Raw genomic sequence first — 20,030 nt, 5'->3', positions numbered from 1 at the left:
TCAGTATAACACAGAAGTTATAAATCGTCATGGTTATCTCATTAAGGATAAGGCTATAATTTTTTTTAATTGTTTGTTTATGAATTATAGCCAAACATATTAATGTACTAATAGAGTAGTACTAAGTTCAACATCACTGGTGGTTCACAGAGGCTTGAGTTCACCAGTGTGTAAGTTCAACATCACTGGTGGTTCACAGAGGCTTGAGTTCACCAGTGTCATAATAAAAATGCCTGTATTGCCATGTAATGTTTTAATTTTAAAAGTTTTTAACCTATCCATGGTCATACACTAAAATATCTAGTGATTTATTAGTGTATGGCAATGGCTACACAGCACATCAATAAAATTGATGTTTCTACATTAAAAATTCAATAAGTATGAAAAATAGTAACGAACTACAGAAGCTATATGTGTAAATTAGTATAACTATATAACTGTATTAGTGAAGCAGTGATAATGATGTCGTGACTGACATTCAGTTCCACATTTAAAAATTTATGAAATTGACCATATCATTTTACATTATATATCACATATGAATAGATATATTTACACTTATGGATGCCATTGAGGAAAATAACATATTTTCCTTTTGTTTCCATACTGAATTTTCCTTCAACTTAAGATTAATGACGTCAAAATGTTGAATTACATTGTTTCTCTGATGTGAAAAGGTTATTCAGAGTTAAATCTGGGGTCAATGGGAGCAAATGACAAGTATGAATTCATGTATTATTTTTCAGGTTCCTAGGTCTATGTAATAAACTTTATTGAATGTCACTACACTCAAAGGAAATAATACCAACTGACAATAAGTTTATTTTAATATGAGTTAAATATACCTGTTTGAAAGTTTCGGTCAACTGATCAAAGTGGAGGTTCCAGACCTCTACTTCCCTCCATGCATTGTCAGTGTTGTATTGATCATCAAAATATCCTCTGTAGATCATTGATGAGGCAAAGGGAGCTGACAGATAACTCTTGAAAAACTGAAATGAAATATATTCCTTAAATTAACAAGTGATTAAGTTTTTTTTATCATAAACATGGATATTCTACATATCTCATACATGATATATGAAGTCACTGTGGTCCACCACAAGTTACCACAGAAGTTATGTAATTACCTTAATCATATCATCAGCATTCATGTCTGGTTTAATTTTGGTTTTGTTATCTTCAGCAGTAACTGTTAGGAACTTCTGACATACAGCACTATAAACTGTCATGTAACCATAGTCTCCTCCCTGAAAAATTCAAGGAAAACACACTCATGTGAAATTTTATGGTTCATAGGAGAATAACTCGCAATAAAATATTCTGATTGGAATTTGGGTCAGTATTTTCAGTAATTCCTGTAAAATGTAGAAATAATATGATTTCTACCTGTAACTCATTAAAGGAATGATCTACCTTTTTATGAATTATCAAAATTTAACTTTTTTTCACTCTGTGGTCATTTAAACTGACACCTTCAATGAACAAATACCTTAATGATAAAAATAATGATGGCCATCAATGTCACAGTAAAAATAACAATAACTAGCATTTCAGTTAAAACTCCTCATATCTTAACTGTAACAAATTTGGATGTTTCAATACAAAGCTTCCATAAAATAAAATATCAAATACCTAAAGAAAGTCATGGTTGCAATATTTTAACATGGTAATTTCATACAATACCAACTAACTTACCCTAGGTAGTTTATAATTAGACTGTCCTGGTTTCTGTCTAGCAATCACTTCCAGTACCTTTTTATCCTCAACCATCATGGGTTGGTCATCCTTCTTTTTACATCGTGTCACCAATAACATCACATTATGATTAGGACCCCACCTGTTTAGTCTACCTTTCCCTCTTATACCAGTTCTCCCCATAGGATTTCTATAAAAGGAAGTCAGAAATTTAAATTAAATAATACTTGATTGTGATAACATTTCATACAATAATAATTAAAATTCATAAGAAATCAAAACATTCACTGTTGGTCATTTAATTTATCATTTTGGTCAAAATTCAATTGGTTGTTTTATCAACTTCTTGGGCAACTAAATATTTTGTAATATCACACCATGGCTCAGTTTGATACAAACAAATGATATCAAAAAATCGCTGTTGTGATTGGTTGTTGTATGATTGTGTCACATTGTTAATAAAATCTGATTGGTCAAAAGTAACATTATGAAGTTTCTAACATTGTTCTCCGAGAACCATGGCAACATCATAGTTGGATTGTTCATACGATTCCCGTCATGACAGATGCCCAATGTCAAGGGGCCAAATATTCAAAAAGAACCAGGTTCCATAAATTAGAATTTGCAAAAAATTCAATTCATTTTATATAATTTTAACATCAAAACAAACCAGCCTCTGCTATTTAAATTAAACTTACAGTGGTAGGTTACATGTATCTAGAAGATATTGAATCTGTTGCCCATTCTGTTTGATGTGTGTCTGTCTGTCTATCTCCCTCTCCTTGCCATTAACCATGAAGGTAGACACAGTATTCCAGACTGGCATAGAAGACATGACATCAGATTTACTTATATCCTCAAAAGATACCACTTTACTGTCTATAAGTGATCTATAAGATAAAAAAAAATTAGCAATTATTATTCATATGCTTGTTTACAAAACATACATCATTCAATTACAATTAATATAAAATCAATGACAATTTTATCTCTATAACCTATAGCTATAACTATCTACAAGATTGTTACACATACAGCAGTATGTCCCCTACCTCCAGCAAATAAGTGCAGAAGTCCCATTACTCCTGTAAAATTTATCAAATCAAAATGATGGTGCTATAGGATTAACAACAAATGATGACTAACAATCCAGCAAAATTTAAACGAAATCCATTGAGCAGTTTTTGAGGAGTTGCATCCACAAATGTGACAGACCGACAACAGTTTTTCTATGTTCCTTTCCACCTTACCGTGGATGGACAAAAACTGCAATTACAAGAGCAAAGCTCACGAATTCCACTGTTCAGCTATGTACACATACATTTTTAGAATGTCCAAGTTTTAATATAAACCAAAAATGCATTTAAATCATAAGAAATTGAATACTAATGCAAATTTGTCTTTGTGATATGATTAATGTTCCCTCAGAAACAAATGGGAACAGCTATCCCCTTCTTAAATAAAGTTTACTTCGAATTGCCTGTACCAAGTCAGGAATATAGTGGTTACTTTAATTTCTGATACATCCTTGATTTTACCAGTTTGTACCGATTTAATATCTCCATGATTTGTGATTTTGAATTTCTTCAATTTCATTACATGTACTACATTTACTAAGTCATAGACTAAAGGAAACTTCTCATTCATAACTAATTATAGCTTTTGAAAATTTCATTTAGATTGATTATGGTGGCATGGGAGGAGTTGCCAACAAACTATATCTGAACCAATTGCAAAGTCTATGTTATGCTTATAGAAATACCAAATTCAATCAGATAAAATAAACATGAAGTTACACACATTGAAATGCTAGGTATACTCCTACTTGTACAAGAATTTAATATTTGACACAACCAAATTCGCTTACAAGTTATTCTCCACCAATATAAAGCCACAAAACAAGTTTGTAATCAATTCATCTATTGGGAGCTGAGATAATTGAGCCAAAATTAGGATGGAGGGAATGACAGACCAAAAGATGGACAGACAAGGTGATGTCAATATACCATTCACTCGCTGATTGGAACTATAAATTGAAATAGAAGGTAAACAGCAGTATTAAGTAATAGTCAAGTCCTGAAGTCCCGAAATTTTCACAAAAATCCAACAGTTAAAGGAAGAGAGAAGTATATAAAAGAACATCCAGAGAGCCTGATCACCCTTTACAGCTCACTTTAAACATAGGCATATATTAAAGCCATGGACAAAAATGAAAAAAAAAAAAAACACACACACACACACAAAACAACACAGATTTTATATGCTAACATTTTCATTAGGTATAGTTATTGATTGTTTAGATTATTTCTAAGTTATGGTTATATAATAAAGATTTTAAGCCCCTTCTTCATGTGTTATACTGTATTTTGTCCCCATTTTATTATTATTTTTAAGTGATAATAGACTTACTTAAGAAAATCTGGATCAACAAATGGCTGAGTTTCTGAAGGATACTGATCAACAGGACATGTGTAAATCACTGGGTCATAGGTACTGTATGGTGTCTGCTCAGATTGGAAAAAAAGACAATACAACATATATATACGATACTAATTATAAAGTAGAAAGTAAAATGTATAACACTTAAGCTCAATTAACTTGCTTTAGAGTCCTCTGACATTACCTACAGTACCCGCACTTCAAATGAAGTTACATAACTCATAAGTTCAATTATATATCCTTGTATATCCATTTGGAGTCCTCACACTATAATTATTTTTCTTCATCTACATCTATATATGATGCAAAACCTTCCTACAAAATTTCATAATAAATCCCTTAAGTTGTGTTGACGAGGTTTTAACATGTAAAACTCTATAAGTTGGATAATCTCCCTTTCTAGTCATCGAACAGTAACTACAATCCTTTATGCACATCTACATACAATGCCCACCTTTCAAAGAAAATTTCAACAAAACTCCTTGCATGGTTAAGGAGCAGTTGTGCAGACAAGTTAAAACATGTAAAAGCCTTGAGTTGAATTATCTCCCTCTCACATCATCAGACAGCAACTATCTACATATGATGCCCAACAGTCCTATAAAATTACATCAAAATCCCTTGAGCAGTTTAGGAGGATTTGTGCTAGCACAATATGGGGACAGACGGACAAACAGACAAATGGGTTGATTCCTATATACAAATATAAATATGAAAAAAATCTAATTTGAAACTATCCAAATGTTACATTGGAAGTCCTTTTTTATCTAGAACTGAGTAAGCTAATTGAGTGATAAACCTGAGTGTGACATATAAAATACCTGTATTTAAATATGATTATCTTCCATACAAAGCATCTGTCAAACCAAATCCTACTGGTATAATGTTGAACCCTCATATTCGATAGGTTTTTGAGTAGTTTCACAGACAGGCAAAGGATTCCCACATCACTTAGTTAGAGGGTATATTGAAAGGTGGATTAAAAAGAGTAAAGATCTTTTTTAAAAAGGAAACATCTGAAATTAAATTACTGATTTATGCTTACACATTTGAAAGATGGATTCATTCATAGCAGTTCATAAATTTTTGCTGCTATGCAAATATTTTTTTTAAAAGTGACAATGAATAAACATTCAATTGTGGGTTTTAGGAAAAGTTCCTATTACAATTTTTATCTACAAATTAACAAATGCAATTACCTCCCAAGGCACATATTTGTCAAAAACAGAAAACCTAGCGACTACTGTTTCTGGGTAAGGAGATCTTCTACTGAGTATATGTATCATTTTCTCTTCTGAAGTTAATGCTGGCTGTAAGTGTGGATCTAAAATTCATATTGATCATTAGTTGTAAGCTGCTTCAGTATGTTCAATGTATGGAATGTTATATTCCTTTTTATATTTTTAAAATACTAATAAAATACTAATTTTCCCTCTGAAAGAAAGCATACAAACAAATTAAAGGCTGTCATTCTGTCAAAAACTACCTGAGTGTAATATGCAATCTTGATCTAATAAACTCAAAACCAATCTGGCCAACAAGCAAGGAGAGTCCAATATTTTATATCAACTAAATGACTCATCAGAGTTCAAGACATGCTTGCCTTAGGTGCACTGACATCAAATTTTAAAATTTGAATGCAAATAGTTGACTACTTGTGGTTATACAATATTGATCATGATTGTGATTGTACAAGGGTTACTTGGGGACTTAGTTACTGATCACAAGCTTCTAAGGTAAAAATAAATTGTAATCATATTTCACCATATTTTTGTGGAGTCTTCGTCATTGCAAAATAACAAAAAAAATTGATTGTCACAAAATTTTTGGTTAAACAGTACAATTATAGTTTTGATTATAAGACACTTTCAATTTAGCTTTATTTTGGGCATTTTTTTTACAGTATGCAGAGTAAAATTTTACATATCTAAATCATGGTGGAACAATAAAAATACCACCAGTAATATTTACTCACTAATTTTCTCTATCATATGCTTCAGTTCTTCTAAAGCTATCTGACAGTTAGCAACATTTGTTTCTAAGCTAGAGATTTGCTCAACCATTTTACCATTATGTTTTCTTTCTAATGCAAACTGGGCAATTAGACTGTCCAACCTATGGGAAAAAATTACATTGAAAAATCAGAGCTTCAGATAGACACTGAAAAAGACTAGATGTTGTAGAGAAAAAGCAAAAGGATAATGTTAGTAAATACATAGGAAACTAAGACAATAGGAAAGAAACACAAAGTGGGTAGAAACAAATTTTTTTTTTTAAATCATTTTTTTTTTCAGTTTTATTACTTGCATGATATATACTGTATGTAATCATAAATTTTAGGCCAAATATGTACTATTCATAATCGTAAATGCTGCACTTTAAGTCTGTATTTAGATTGTCACTAAATTGTTCCCAGAATAGCCCTGTCAATTACATGTACTACTATAAAAGCACCTCATTAAGAAATTAAATTATATCAGGGGAGATAAGTTGAAAAAGTCTTAGAAAAATCTTTTTGTCAACCAAGTTTCATTCCAAAAAATCTTTACAGAATGCCAAGGGTACAAGCTTTGATTTCAGCTTGGTATTACTCTGATAGAAATTCAAATTTTGAGTGCAAGGTCATTTATCTGAGACCATAAGACAGAGTGAATATGGCAATTTACATATTATAACATAACAGACAAGAAATACTGTGCTCACAAAGAGAACAACCCCTGTTTCAAATAGACTTTAAAATAAATTGTTGGTCATCCAACAATAATTATACACCTTCATGCACATCTACATATGATACCAGACCTTCCTGTAAAATTACTTTAAAATCCATAGAGAACTTTTAAGAGGAGTTGTACTTACGAGGTTTTATCATGTATGGAGTCCTCCAACAGTAATTATATTCCTTCAACATATCTCCAAACAATACCCAACCTTCCTATAAATTTCAACTAAATCCCTTGAGCAGTTATGGAGGAGTTGCACTAACAAGGTTTTAACATGTAAAACCCTTAATTTGGATATCTCCCTTTGGAGTCCTCCAACAGTAATTATGACTCTTCATGCACATCTATATATGATATCTACCATTGCTATAGAATTTCATCAAAATCCCTTGAGCACTTAAGGGGAAGTTGTAAATGATTCTGTGAAGTTTCATAAAATTTCACTTGGCTATGTAGGAAGATGACAGAAGAGATAGGTCTCCACCATGTTCCCATATTCATAAATGACAAAGTTCATGTTTTACCATGTGGAACCCCTTAATTGATATGGATCACAATCTTAAATAAAAGGGAAACAATGGGAAATTGTAATAAAGATTCTGTGAAAGTTTCAATAAGTTTAGGAGGAGTATTGGATAAGACATGGGTCCCCCTCTGTGTAACAGTGCAAAGGAAGGAAAGAAGGATGAAAAGACATCCCTATCCCTATATACCCCTCACGTTGGGCTATAAAAATGCTAAAACTTTTTTAACTGTTTAACTATCTCTCTAATGCCCAAAACACGTCAAAAATATCCAAAAATGAAAAGCGTGCAAAATGTTATGATTCCGATTCATAGGAAACATGTTGACATCACACAAAGGCAAACATTCCAAACAAAGGAAACCAGACGATTTCAAATGTTTTTTCACTTCAAATCTTCCCCAGTCCCATCATAATTCTTATTTAAGGAAAGAAAACACCAAACTATCTCATTTAACTGAAAGATAACTACAATGGCAATTATGGCGATTCTAGATGGAGTCCAAGACAATCCATTTCTAAGCCAATCAAACTCTGAGAACAAAAAAGTCACTAGTGATGAGAACATCTTTTTCCACATCGGTCAAGCGGTATGAAAATTGAAGCAAAATTAGAGAAAAGTTTTTCCAAAATCCCAGTCATATTCCTCCTTTTCCCTCGCTTTCAAAATGGTGGATAAATTTGTCTCACTTTGCCATGCTTTAAAATTTTTAACCCTTAAGGACATCACTAGAAACATCCTTTTCTGTTGTAGCAGGTCAGATTAATTTATACAGATATTGGAAATATTACAGTTGTAGGCAGATGGTGGGAATATTTTATAACTGATTTGTTCAACCTGTCGTAGTTATCCTTTCCTCTTTTGTTCACCCCAGACATGAGCAACTCTGCAGATGTTTCTAGAAAAACAGAGGAAGCTTACCCTACTGGTACACCTGGTCCATGCTCCCAGTTTTAAGTGGAGTCAGAATTGCTCATTTACTTTTGTTACTTTGTATATATTATTTTTGTTATCTTATGTTCTTTGTTGTGTTTGTCTGTTTTCCATGTCTGGTCTTTGTCCCTGGATAACATTCTTTTGATTTCCGCTAGAATCTTGGTTCCTTTGATTATTCTTACACATATCGTGACATAAACAAAATTCAGATGCAACTGACAGAGCTCTGCCAATTTCAAAAAGAAAATAATTGTCATTCCTATTACAGAAAAGCTATTCGTCGATTTGGATATTACAATATATTTTTTCCAAGGCATGTTAGGTTCTTGACAAGAGTAACAGTAGAACAGCATCGATACATACGTACATCCAAAACTCGAAAACTATCAGAAAAGATTAAGTTAATTTTTACTGAATGTAATCTTAACCTTTATATTTTTGTTAGTTTGATTTAAGGAAACATTGAATTTTCTCCATAAGGAAAGTCACTTTTTGTTACTTCCAGGACCTGACTTTTTTTTCTTTAGTACAATGTATATTGAGGAACCTTAAGGAAAATTAGATAGTACATGTAATAACCGTACAGCTCACACTGCTTTGTGGTGCTCACTAATAAATTAAAAATGATACATCAAATAGCATAGGAATTGCTAACAATACATAATTTTTGCCTAATACTTAGCACCTGAAATTTATATTATCAAGATGACTTACTTTTCACTTTCTATTTTAGCTCTGTCCTTTTCTTTCTCTTGTTCATGTTCATCATAATCCAACTTTTTAACAAAGTTGCCCCAGTAGCTATAGTCCTCTGAATATTGCATCATCATTATAGAAACTTTTCTTGCCCCATCCTGCAAAATACAGCTGTCTAGTGCCTTCTGATATTTTTTACTAGAGACAAGGATATCACAAATAATTGACCTTTCAGAAATATACAAATCTACAATGATAACTGAGATATTTATAACCTAGAGATGTAGATGACAAATAAAGATCTAAAAGCCTTGGAACTAACTTATCATTCAGTGTAGTTCTCATTTCAATGATGAAAAAGAATGTTAATATTTAAAATATGTTTATGCAGTTAAAATAATTATCCTTTATCAGCATCCTTTTAAAGTTTCCCTACTAATCCATTCCTAAGACTCTTGTTATTACTTCTCTTGTTCTTTTCGTACCACACCTGTCAAACCTACCACAGAATCATCTCTTCTGCAGCAGTGGGAGCAATTTTTACACTTCTTAAACAGACAACAGAGATACTTGAAGAGGTTCTGGAATATCATCATAGTGTAGCTTATGATATTAAGTGGAGGTGGCATTATTAATTTCTCCTCGAAGTCCACAATCAAACTATATTTCTGAAACTTGTAAATTGCTTCTGATTCTTCTTCAACATTGGCTGTTGTACGACTGTTGAAAGAAATTCAGAAAATCAAAACCTTCATTTGAGAAATAGTACAGGGAACTGTTACATTGTACCCACGAAATAAAAAAAGGCAGTTTTTTCCATTATATGCATTGGTAAATATGAATAAGCTGAGAAAAAAGATAATATTCTAATGTGATTAAATTACAATAAATGTAATACACTCATAAACAAATCAGAACTATAATTTGTAAGGAGGGGGTTAGTGAGCCAAGTAGAAACCCACTTACAACATGTTATACCCTTTAGTTGGATTCTCCCTTTTTCAAGGCATCTGGCAATCATTATTTTACTTCATGCACATCTAATATATGATGCCAAACCTTCCAATAAAGTTTCATAAAATTCCATTGAATCATTCAGGGTTTCTTTTAGAAGGGGGTTCCTATATAAACTTTGTATCTGGATATATCAAGTAAAGAGTCAGTATCATAGTCATATCATATTTCAAGATAGTGTAATAAAAGTAAAATTTATAATTCTTTGGTAATAATATTGAAAGGGTGAATAAATATAAAATCTTTTTGAGCAATTATTACTGTAACATATTTCTACTGTTGCAATATATAAAGTTTAAAGAAATTTGAGCCCCTGATATGCAATTTAATATTCAGTCTATTGAGACTGGGTGTACATACACTTATCAACTGTTTGCAAAACAGATTCTAACCAATATCTAACAACCTGTTTCTACAGAAATCCTTATATTATGCATTCTTTGTATATGACATCATTGGTTTTGTATCCAATTCTCAAAGATCCTTGCAATCTCACATAAAAATATTCCAATTGACTTCTCAAAACAAATTAATATCTGTCTATTAAAAAAGAAACACCAAAGAAATAAAAGATACAAATTAAGTCACTAAATAGTCTCATACATACCTGAACAATGCAAACAATAGAGTGACCAATATCAACTTGACAATGAGCAGGTACTGTATGACTACAAAATATCCTCCTAAACTACTGTAAGGACACTTAGATAACTCATCTTTAGCTGTAAAGAAGAGTGTGATATCACCTTAGATGATAAGCCATGGTAATTTGACATCAGTTGCAACTCTTAGGAAATAAATTCCCTATCATGCACATCCCTGAGGCACCCTTTAGCCAGTATGAGTCATGTGATGTTTTATATAGCCTACATCTATGAGCTCATTGTATGTCAATCCTTTAGAATTTTAACAAAACTGAATTTTGGTGAATGAGGAAAGGCCAGTCAATATTTTTTAGTTTTCACTGAGTGTGTCATACATTTTGGAATTTGCTTAAATAACATGTAGTCTTCAATGATTAAAGTGTGTACAAAATGTGATGGGTTGTCTGCTGGCTCCACTGGAAATTCATTTCTAGAAAACTGCTTCCAGATTCAGGACAAATTTGAAGAGAAAACAGTAAAAAAATTACTAAGTTACAGAACAATCTTTATGGCAACTACAAACAATTTAAGGCCCCATCATAGAAGAGCCAAACAGGAAAAATATTGGAAGCTAGAAAATTATTAACAATTTTAAAAAGTAAACAGTGAAATCTGCAAATGAAAATAATAATAATGCCATTTCTGACACAAAGTATCATTTATTTAGAAGCTCTGACATTTATACTTACAAAATATTGATTCATTTGTTCTTCTGAACAGTGACTTCAAAGGCTCCCTCCTCTCTGCAAACAAAAGGTACATTAAACATAAACCTGCAAGTCATACTATAATGTTAGGTGTATACTCACTTGATACTGGATAGCACCCAAAATACCTTACAAAGTATGCCCCATTATTTAATTCAACAAACCAAATTTGAAAACAATCTATTTTTTGGGAGCTGAGATTTTTGTGACAAAGATTTTCTTATCGTTCCATACAGTGAAAAATGGCAAAGTCCTAAAAAATAGGAAGTTCATAGCAGACAGCACCTAAAATAGCTTTCAACATATGCCCCATCTTCATAAAGTCACACACCAAAATTCATAAAGATTTTTTAAACGCTTTAGGAAAATCTTAAAAAATAGTAGCTTCCATTATGTAAGTTTTAATTAGTGTGATTACAATCCATTTAACAAATTATCATATCAATAGTTTTAGAATTAACAGTATATCTATAATATGAAAATATAATGACACTCACCATAACAACGATCAATAACTGTAACATTGTTATACATAGAAGAACATTCAGCTCCTGGAAAGATGTACATACTTTTCAATGGAAACAGGTTATAAAAATTAATTTTTTTGAAGATTTGAAATGCAATATGATTCTATTAAAGTATACCAATTCAACACCAATCATAATGAAGAAATTTTGATTACTTCTCCATATATAATCAGTTGATATAAATGAAAAGGAAAATGTCAAAAAAAAACTTTTTTTCAGATATAATTATCAGTAAAGATGACAGATGATTTTATATCATTTAATTTGAAACAAAAATATAGACAAATTACTTCCTTTTACTCATGTACATGATAACTTGAGTACATCTTTGACCATATATGTGTTATTGGGTTGACTTAATATTCTTACCACAGACTTTTTTTACTCAGTATTTAATTAAGCGCATCATATACAACTGAGTGGGTGTCTCTAAAAGCACATGCTTACCCTACGAGTGCACTTACTTCATTATCCAAGTTTTGCTTAGCTGAAAGATTATATTTTAATATAGAGTCTTTCAATTTTTCTTTCTAGTTCCTTATTTTTTTTCTGGTGTTTGTTCAAGTTTTGGATAATAATCTAACTATTTTTTTGCTTTGATTTACCATATTAGGCCTACATACCTTCCAAGTCATCGATCTTTGTTAGGAACATGGCAAAGAATGCCCTGGAAAATGATACCCTGATAGCTTCAGGAATCAGTGGATAGTTTGGGTACAATACTGCCTGAATAGCAATGGCTCCTGACACCATAATAATTATAAACATTCTAAACCAGGTCAGAAAATCATGCTTTATCTGTAAAGGATACAATCTTTACTAAATTTCTAGCAAAAATTTACAAAACAAACCCTTAAAGCTAATCCTACTCAATACAAACTACAAGAACAAAATATATGAATAAAGAAAACCAGCTGAAAATATGAAAGCTGAATTCTGAACAAAAATCATGGCAATAACATCGTGGCAATTCCAATTTGTTTATATTAAAAAAAAAATCTGCTTTAAAGGTTCATAAAATGAGTAATTAACCAAAAATGCTTACTGATAGTGTTGGACTCAGAATATTGAAGATTAAACCAAAAAAGATATTAGGTCAATAAGTCAATAAAACATGTAAATATTCTTTAGTTTATTGTAGCACGTTTATGTAAGCATAAAAAAACTTGCCATCCTTCTGATGCTAATAATCATAGGACCCAAAATAGAACTGATTGGCAGAAATACCACCAGAACTCGGTAATAGAAGTAGATAAGTCCACAGCTCATGATAAACTTGGTAGTGAGATAAGTAAAGAATGGCTTGAAGTACTGTGGTATCCTGGCTGTAAATACTACTATGATGAGGAAAAACATTACAAATATCTCTATTACAGTCCAGAACAAATCCAATTCTCTGTATTTCTGAAATCATACAGGAACAATTCTATTATAATAACTGAAAGAACTAAATATGCAATCATTTCAGTAAAGTAATACAACTGTAGAATATGCCAGTATAACAAACTTGCTGAAAATACTTGCATTTGAATTCTTTAAATAGTTCCTATCCAATCATTTATGATAGACAGCGATTCATTAGAGCCCTGAGTCACTCACCTTACCACAATCATGTGATTCATTAGACCCCTGAGTCGCTCACCTTACCATAATCATGCAATTCATTATACCCCTGAGTCGCTCACCTTCCATAATCATGTAAAAAAAAAAAAAGATGTTATATGGCTATGTTATTGTGTTGTAAGTCTACTGAGAGATAAATAACAACTAAATTTTCACAAATCCATGAGGATTTAAGGAATTTCATGGACGAATTTTTATACTTCAGTTATTTATCTGATTCACCATTTCTGAGATATCTGAAAAACCAATAACAAAAACACATAAGACATGTTAATTTCACACAAAAACTTACAGTGATATGGACAATAAAATTTTGATAATAATTTTAATTTTCTAACACTTATAATTCATCTCATGTAGTTAACAAGATACATGGGAAAAACAGTAAAAAAAATGTGAGTCTGTTGACAGAAGTAAGATCAGCACATCTGTATGTACCTTCCACTTCACAATCGTTGTTCTGACAAGTTCTGTCCAGATCATCAGAGTCCATCCAAACACTGCCATATCCAGCTTCAAACTACCACAATAGGGCCATAGTGTTGCTAAACTGAACAAGATCAGGAATACTATGTAGAATATCTAAAATCATAAATATGTGCAATGAAACTATGCAGCGTTAAACCTTGGATTCAATAGTTCTTTATTGAACCTTAGATATTGTATTTCTTGATACCCTTTTAATACTTTGCAAAATCAGGACTAAATTTGGATAATGTAAATATCTGAAACTGGAGTAGGGTGAACTAAGGTTAAACAATTATAATGCAAAGTTATTTGGATTAGTTACCTCAGGTCCCAGTGTGAACATACAAGTGGAATAAAAATGCTGTCATCAAGAACACACGTGACAAAACAAAAGGAATAAAAATGTTGTCCCCAAGAACACGTGACCATACAGGTAGAATCACCAAGACCACGTGTGACCTCAAATGACATCATGTCAATGAATTTCTCTAAGTTGAATGCATTAAACAAGGTATTGTTTGAATTAGGAATTATTTTGGAATTAAGAAAATGACCAAAAATAAATTTGTAAAAGTAAACCTTACTAAGTGGGTTAGTCATGCCGGCATGGCTAAGAGGTAGGGTTAGTAGGATAACAAAAATCAAGGAAACTTACTAACCCCCCTTGATCATGATGGCATGACTAACCCCCTTAGAAGGGTAAGGTTCATATTTAATTATTTCACTTATTTTCTTAAATCCAAAATAATTCCAAATTCAAATAATACTACTGTTATATGTTAAAAGATATCTTAAATTAACTGTTGACTCAACAATAGAATTCTTTCAGCTGTCAAAACATTAAACACATACCATGTAAATTATCATATCAAATAGAATATGTAACTGGCTTGATTTCTTTATAAATCAACTGACACTGACATTTTTATTTTTGGCAAAGAAAAAATATAAATATGGACTGCCCTTAAGAGAAGTGGGAACTGAAGAAGTTAGTCCAGACAAACTAACCAAGGTTTACATTGTAGCAAATTTTTCAGAGTGAACCAGATTTTTTATGATACAATGCGGTAACCTAGAAATCTTTTTACTTTATAACAGGGGATTTTCAGAGCATGAGATTGTAAATGTTTAATAACTAAATGTAGTAAAAGTACTCAAAAGTATTGCTTACACTAGTTATTGTAAATTTGTCAATTTAGCCTGATATGCAATTTGAATTTCTTAGATAACTAGAAAAATAACTTTTCAGTTATCTAAAAAAAAATCAAAAAAAGAACAGGGTTCCAAATTTGTGCCCCACATAAAAATAAATATTTCAACCAACAAATCGCCTTCCTTATCAGTGTCCATGTAATGTTACAATAACACTAAACAAGGCTATATATATATATGAATATTTGAAAAAACATGATGTTATACAAGTAATTTATTACAAAAATTGGTAAAAGCATTACAAAACTGTAACTATAAATTCACTGAAATTTTCTAAGTCCAAGGGCCATAACTTCTGTAAAAATCATTCAACCATAACTAGAGTCGAACTTATTCTGTAATTCTTCTTAATAAGACTACATGCCAAAAACAAACTTCTTTGGTAGGAGCAGTACAAAAAAAGAGGTGTCGGGGGGGACAATAACGTCAGTTTACATATAGCATAAAAAACTCAATGATAACTCAACAGTTATGTATACTAGTACATCACAATTATTACTAAAATTCACAGTATTCAAAACTCACTATCAAAGAACACTGTTATTGTAACATTGCTCCACTCAGGACATACAGATCACTAAGAATTTGATTCAGTCTGATCAAAAGTCACAGTGACAAATCAGGGATTAAATGCAGATGCATCTTGAAAGAAGGTATTTTTTAAAATCTATCTGCCTTGACCTAATCTTTATCTGATTTTGTATAAATGGACTTTGTAGACTGCATATTCATTTTACTTCATATAACAGTACCTTGAAAGATGTTTCCTTACCTGGTTGAGCCAAAACTTAGTAATAGGTGCACTCCACAGGTAGTAAAATTGTAGGTGAATAGGAACCTTAAATCTCTCTTTACTGTAATGCCATACATTCTTCATCTTATACATCATAGTGGATGATGGCTTTACAATCTGAGGTAAATATACATGTAATACCGTGACAAATCAAAATTTAATCTATAATTTTCTACACACCCAAAAAATTGAGCATCTGTTGGACAATTTAGTAATAATACTAATTTTATAATACCATGTCACTTTGTGTGAAATAAAATCCATATAAAAAAAATCAAACAGACAAACAGCTACATACCTATTATTTTATCATAATTTCATCATTTGTCTAATAATAAAACCTGACACTATGTATAATTGAAATGAAATGATTTTTGTTGGTTACATCATCTAAAACTTTGTGTTGTGTGTGTTACAACTCTACCATACTGTAAAAATATTGATGCCTACAATAAGCTGTATTGCCCTCGATTCATTGACTATCACAGTGTAACTACTGAAAACGAACTCATTTTCAATGATACTTATTTCCACATTTCATGATATCAATTCAATCTTCAACTTCCCAACAAACACTCTCTTGACCTTGTTTTCCATAATAAGGGGCCTTATTTGCAACATTTTATTTTCATGTTGTTTTTATACATTTCTCAAAATAAGCGCAGATAAATTGTCAACAAAAATAATATCTAACTGGCAGCAAGAAGTCTTTTAACCTACCCAATCATCAACAAACACAGGGGTGTACTTTGAAGGATAAGAATCAGTCTTTTGTTCTTCTAGGTCATCTACAAACAAAATTCAAGGAATTATATCTACTTCATGGCAAGAGAAAGAACCAGTCTTATTAAAATCATTTTAATTCTGGTTATTCTCTAATGATATAATGATAGCACTAAGCATTTAACTGTTCTCAAGCTAGAATGGACTAAACATGCACAGTTGTGTAAAATCTATTTTTATTAAGCAATTAAAATGGAATTAATAAACTGCAGTGGCTTATAGATTATAATATATGACAACACTGAATTACAGCACTGCACCTTCGTAGGTATGATAAAGGGTTAATAATTTAGCAACTTGGCAGATAATATATAATATATCCATCATACTTGTCTAATTGTTTAATGGAGAAAACAAGTCCAGCAATAAAGAAAGCATTAAGATTAACCATTTACTACTTGCATATTTCATTTAAAAGATGTTGCAAAAGATGCTTTTAAAATAGACATATCTGAATAAATTTTACAAATTAAATCTGTCAAACCAGTAAATGCATTTATGCTCAATGTAATATTATTACAAGTTGATGATTAATAAGTCAATCAGTAACAGCTTTTGATCAAGTAGGAAAAAAATTACATACTAGAAAAAAAAAAATAATTGGTCTTCACATAATATTCTAGTAGCAGGCTTAAGCATATCCCAGAACAGAAAGCTCAATATATCACTTTTCAGCATCTTTTCAGCTAGCAAAAAGCTGATGGTTATAAAGTACCAGCATCAATAAATTCTGAGTATTCCATATGGTGAATAATATAACAAATAATCAACATGCAAGATCGAATCAATGAAGATGTTTATATACACCAAAGAAATAGAAAGGGAAATAATAATCTGAATGCTTACAATTCACTCAAAAACAAGCTCAGCAACATTTACCTCAATACATGTACTTAATGTAATAATCCATTTAAACACATTGAATCACATTAATACTGCATAAAAATCTGGCTTATTGGACGACATCTTTAATTAGTATAGCAAAATATACTGATATGACTCTACTATTGAAATTTTGGCCAAACTCTTTTGCCCAAACACCCAAGCTCGTTATCCATGATATCATAATCTTGTATGGTTATCCAAGTACATGTACATTCAATGACAAGTTTATTGATACATTCTTGCTAGCTTACAAGTTAAAACAATTTAATTCTGAAAGAAAAAAGATTTGTCATAACTACTGATTAAGAAATGGCCTAGCAGGAGGAGAATTACTGAGCTACCTCTATGATTATAGTAATTAATCAAACTACGATGTTCCTCATTAGTAACAGCATTATCTTCAGCATGATTGTGGGGATCTGAAACAGGTACTCAAGCTAATAATAAATTGATTCTTTTTAATTACACGATTTATCTACCGAATATTGTGGTCCAAGAATAGTCCACATTTTATCTGTTCTGTCTGTGAGTATAAGATTTGTTTTTTTTTTTAAATGTCTAATCTTAGTTAAGTATTTAATATAAGAAAGGCATTGCCAGTGAAGCAAAGCACATTTTGTTGACCCTCTCTTCAAACTGATCCCAACAACAGAAGATAGTTTTATAGTAATTTGCTGGAATATATCATACAAAAATCCAACAGTAGGTGATATTATAAGTAGAATTTCAAAATTCCTCTCGGATTCTTTATCCAATAAGGGGAATAACTCTTAAAAAACTGCAGGAATTTTTATCAAGACCACAAGAAAATAATAAATACTGTTTTTTTTTTTAATGCAAAATATGTCAGTAAGACATGTTAAGTAAAAATATCTATAAATATAATTACAGAGGTTTGCTATTTTTTTCAAGTTCTTAATTTAATTTTCTCTCTTAAAATACTCTTTTCCATAAATTATAGGATATCGAGATATTGTCAAATGATAAATATTAGAAAAATTCACAGATTTTTTTAACCAAGAAGAAATAATTGATATTATTGAAAGAAAAAATACATTTTCACTATTTTTTTTCTAAATCATAATACGGTTCAAAATTCACATATTCTGAGGGATAAAATTTGTCAAAAAAATCAAACTACCGGTACAAATAAAATTGTGTTAATAAACATCAAATTATGCCATTTAGTCCAACTAAATATCAATCCTGACAAGCAGAGGAAGAAAATATGAAGTTGCATGTATTGTCCTGTCAGGTATACACCCACTCACACAAGGAGATGATATTGGACAGCAACCGAAGATACTTACAACATATACCCAATCAATATAGCCATATATTGTGTGAGTACTATTGTTCATGGGGTTATAATTTCTGTGGTTTTCTTGAGTAGACTAAACCACAAAGTTTGGTTCCCAACAAAAAGGAGATTTCCAATGATTTGTATACTGAAAACCTCAAAACCACGAATTCAAGAATCCACAAGCTTGTGTTTCTTCCCTTATCCACAAAAATTGGTTTCCACGAATTCAAGTAATTTCATAGTACCACATAAGAAATCAGTCTCTTCAGTGGACACCAACATTTTTCTGACAAATTTTTTTTCTATCATTCCATATTCATGTATTGAAAAATGGAAAAGTCCCGGGTAATATTATGGAATGAAGATAGGACTCTGCTGCAATGTCGATGACAGCCATCTTTGCACTATTACTTCATAAATTAACTCCCACCCAACAAACTAAGGTAATTGAAATGTCTTATAATGTATGTCCCATTAATGTAAAGCTACATATCAAACTTGACATCAACCCATCCATTGAAAGTTGAGATAAATGCAACTAAGTTCAGATGGACAGGATAACAGATGGATGGACAGATAGAATGACAAGTTGATTCCTGTACACTATCCACTTTTTAAGTGGGGATACAATATTTGAAAGTGGGAATACGATATTTTAAAAATCTACAAAAACATAGGTTTTAGCTAGAACTGTATCCCTTGTTCAATAGAAAATCCCATTGGAAAATATCTTCTGTTGCAATTAATCTGAGATCAAACTTTTTTTTCAAATTGACTAAAAGATTGTTAAGGATTGTCCATGGACACATTTTAAGATTTATTTATATAACAGCAATTTATATGAATAGATGGATTTCATTTGCTGGAATACAAATGTAAATCTTTTATTTTTTAAATATCAAAGTTTCTTTAAAAAAAAATGTACTTTTATTATTCAAAATTGTAATAAAACATTGTGTTTCATCACACTATATATCAAGTCCCTTAATTTTGTTGCAGTGTTCAGTGTTTAAATTATCATAACATTGACACACACAAAAAAATGGGAAACAAAT

The 20,030-nt window shown here is 31.1% G+C and overlaps 1 protein-coding gene across 6 annotated transcripts in view; it reads right to left on the bottom strand.

The window, feature by feature from the left end:
- Positions 1–20,030, bottom strand: part of LOC148624244 (transient receptor potential cation channel subfamily M member-like 2) — a 46,210-nt gene that overhangs the window by 3,538 nt on the left and 22,642 nt on the right. For 5 of the 6 annotated variants that reach the window (XM_088566844.1, XM_088566845.1, XM_088566846.1 and 2 more), the window contains 18 exons: positions 18,014–18,091; positions 16,725–16,792; positions 15,984–16,121; positions 13,970–14,113; positions 13,079–13,312; positions 12,532–12,706; positions 11,879–11,932; positions 11,364–11,417; positions 10,638–10,752; positions 9,520–9,736; positions 9,035–9,174; positions 6,113–6,252; positions 5,337–5,461; positions 4,108–4,202; positions 2,397–2,588; positions 1,699–1,888; positions 1,131–1,250; positions 846–992 (listed from right to left, as the gene is read on the bottom strand). In XM_088566844.1, coding sequence (XP_088422970.1) covers positions 846–992; positions 1,131–1,250; positions 1,699–1,888; positions 2,397–2,588; positions 4,108–4,202; positions 5,337–5,461; positions 6,113–6,252; positions 9,035–9,174; positions 9,520–9,736; positions 10,638–10,752; positions 11,364–11,417; positions 11,879–11,932; positions 12,532–12,706; positions 13,079–13,312; positions 13,970–14,113; positions 15,984–16,121; positions 16,725–16,792; positions 18,014–18,091 — 2,426 coding nt within the window. The remainder of the gene's footprint in view (positions 1–845; positions 993–1,130; positions 1,251–1,698; positions 1,889–2,396; positions 2,589–4,107; positions 4,203–5,336; positions 5,462–6,112; positions 6,253–9,034; positions 9,175–9,519; positions 9,737–10,637; positions 10,753–11,363; positions 11,418–11,878; positions 11,933–12,531; positions 12,707–13,078; positions 13,313–13,969; positions 14,114–15,983; positions 16,122–16,724; positions 16,793–18,013; positions 18,092–20,030) is intronic. The other variant, XM_088566848.1, reaches the window with a different exon arrangement.

Source organism: Perna viridis, chromosome 2 (assembly GCF_037379345.1).
Source record: "Perna viridis isolate PV_CMFRI_1.1 ecotype Kerala chromosome 2, ASM3737934v1, whole genome shotgun sequence".
NCBI classification, from domain to species: Eukaryota; Metazoa; Mollusca; class Bivalvia; order Mytilida; family Mytilidae; genus Perna; species Perna viridis.
The sequence above is the reverse complement of the archived record's forward strand: the minus strand, read 5'-3'. Positions and strand labels throughout refer to the sequence as shown.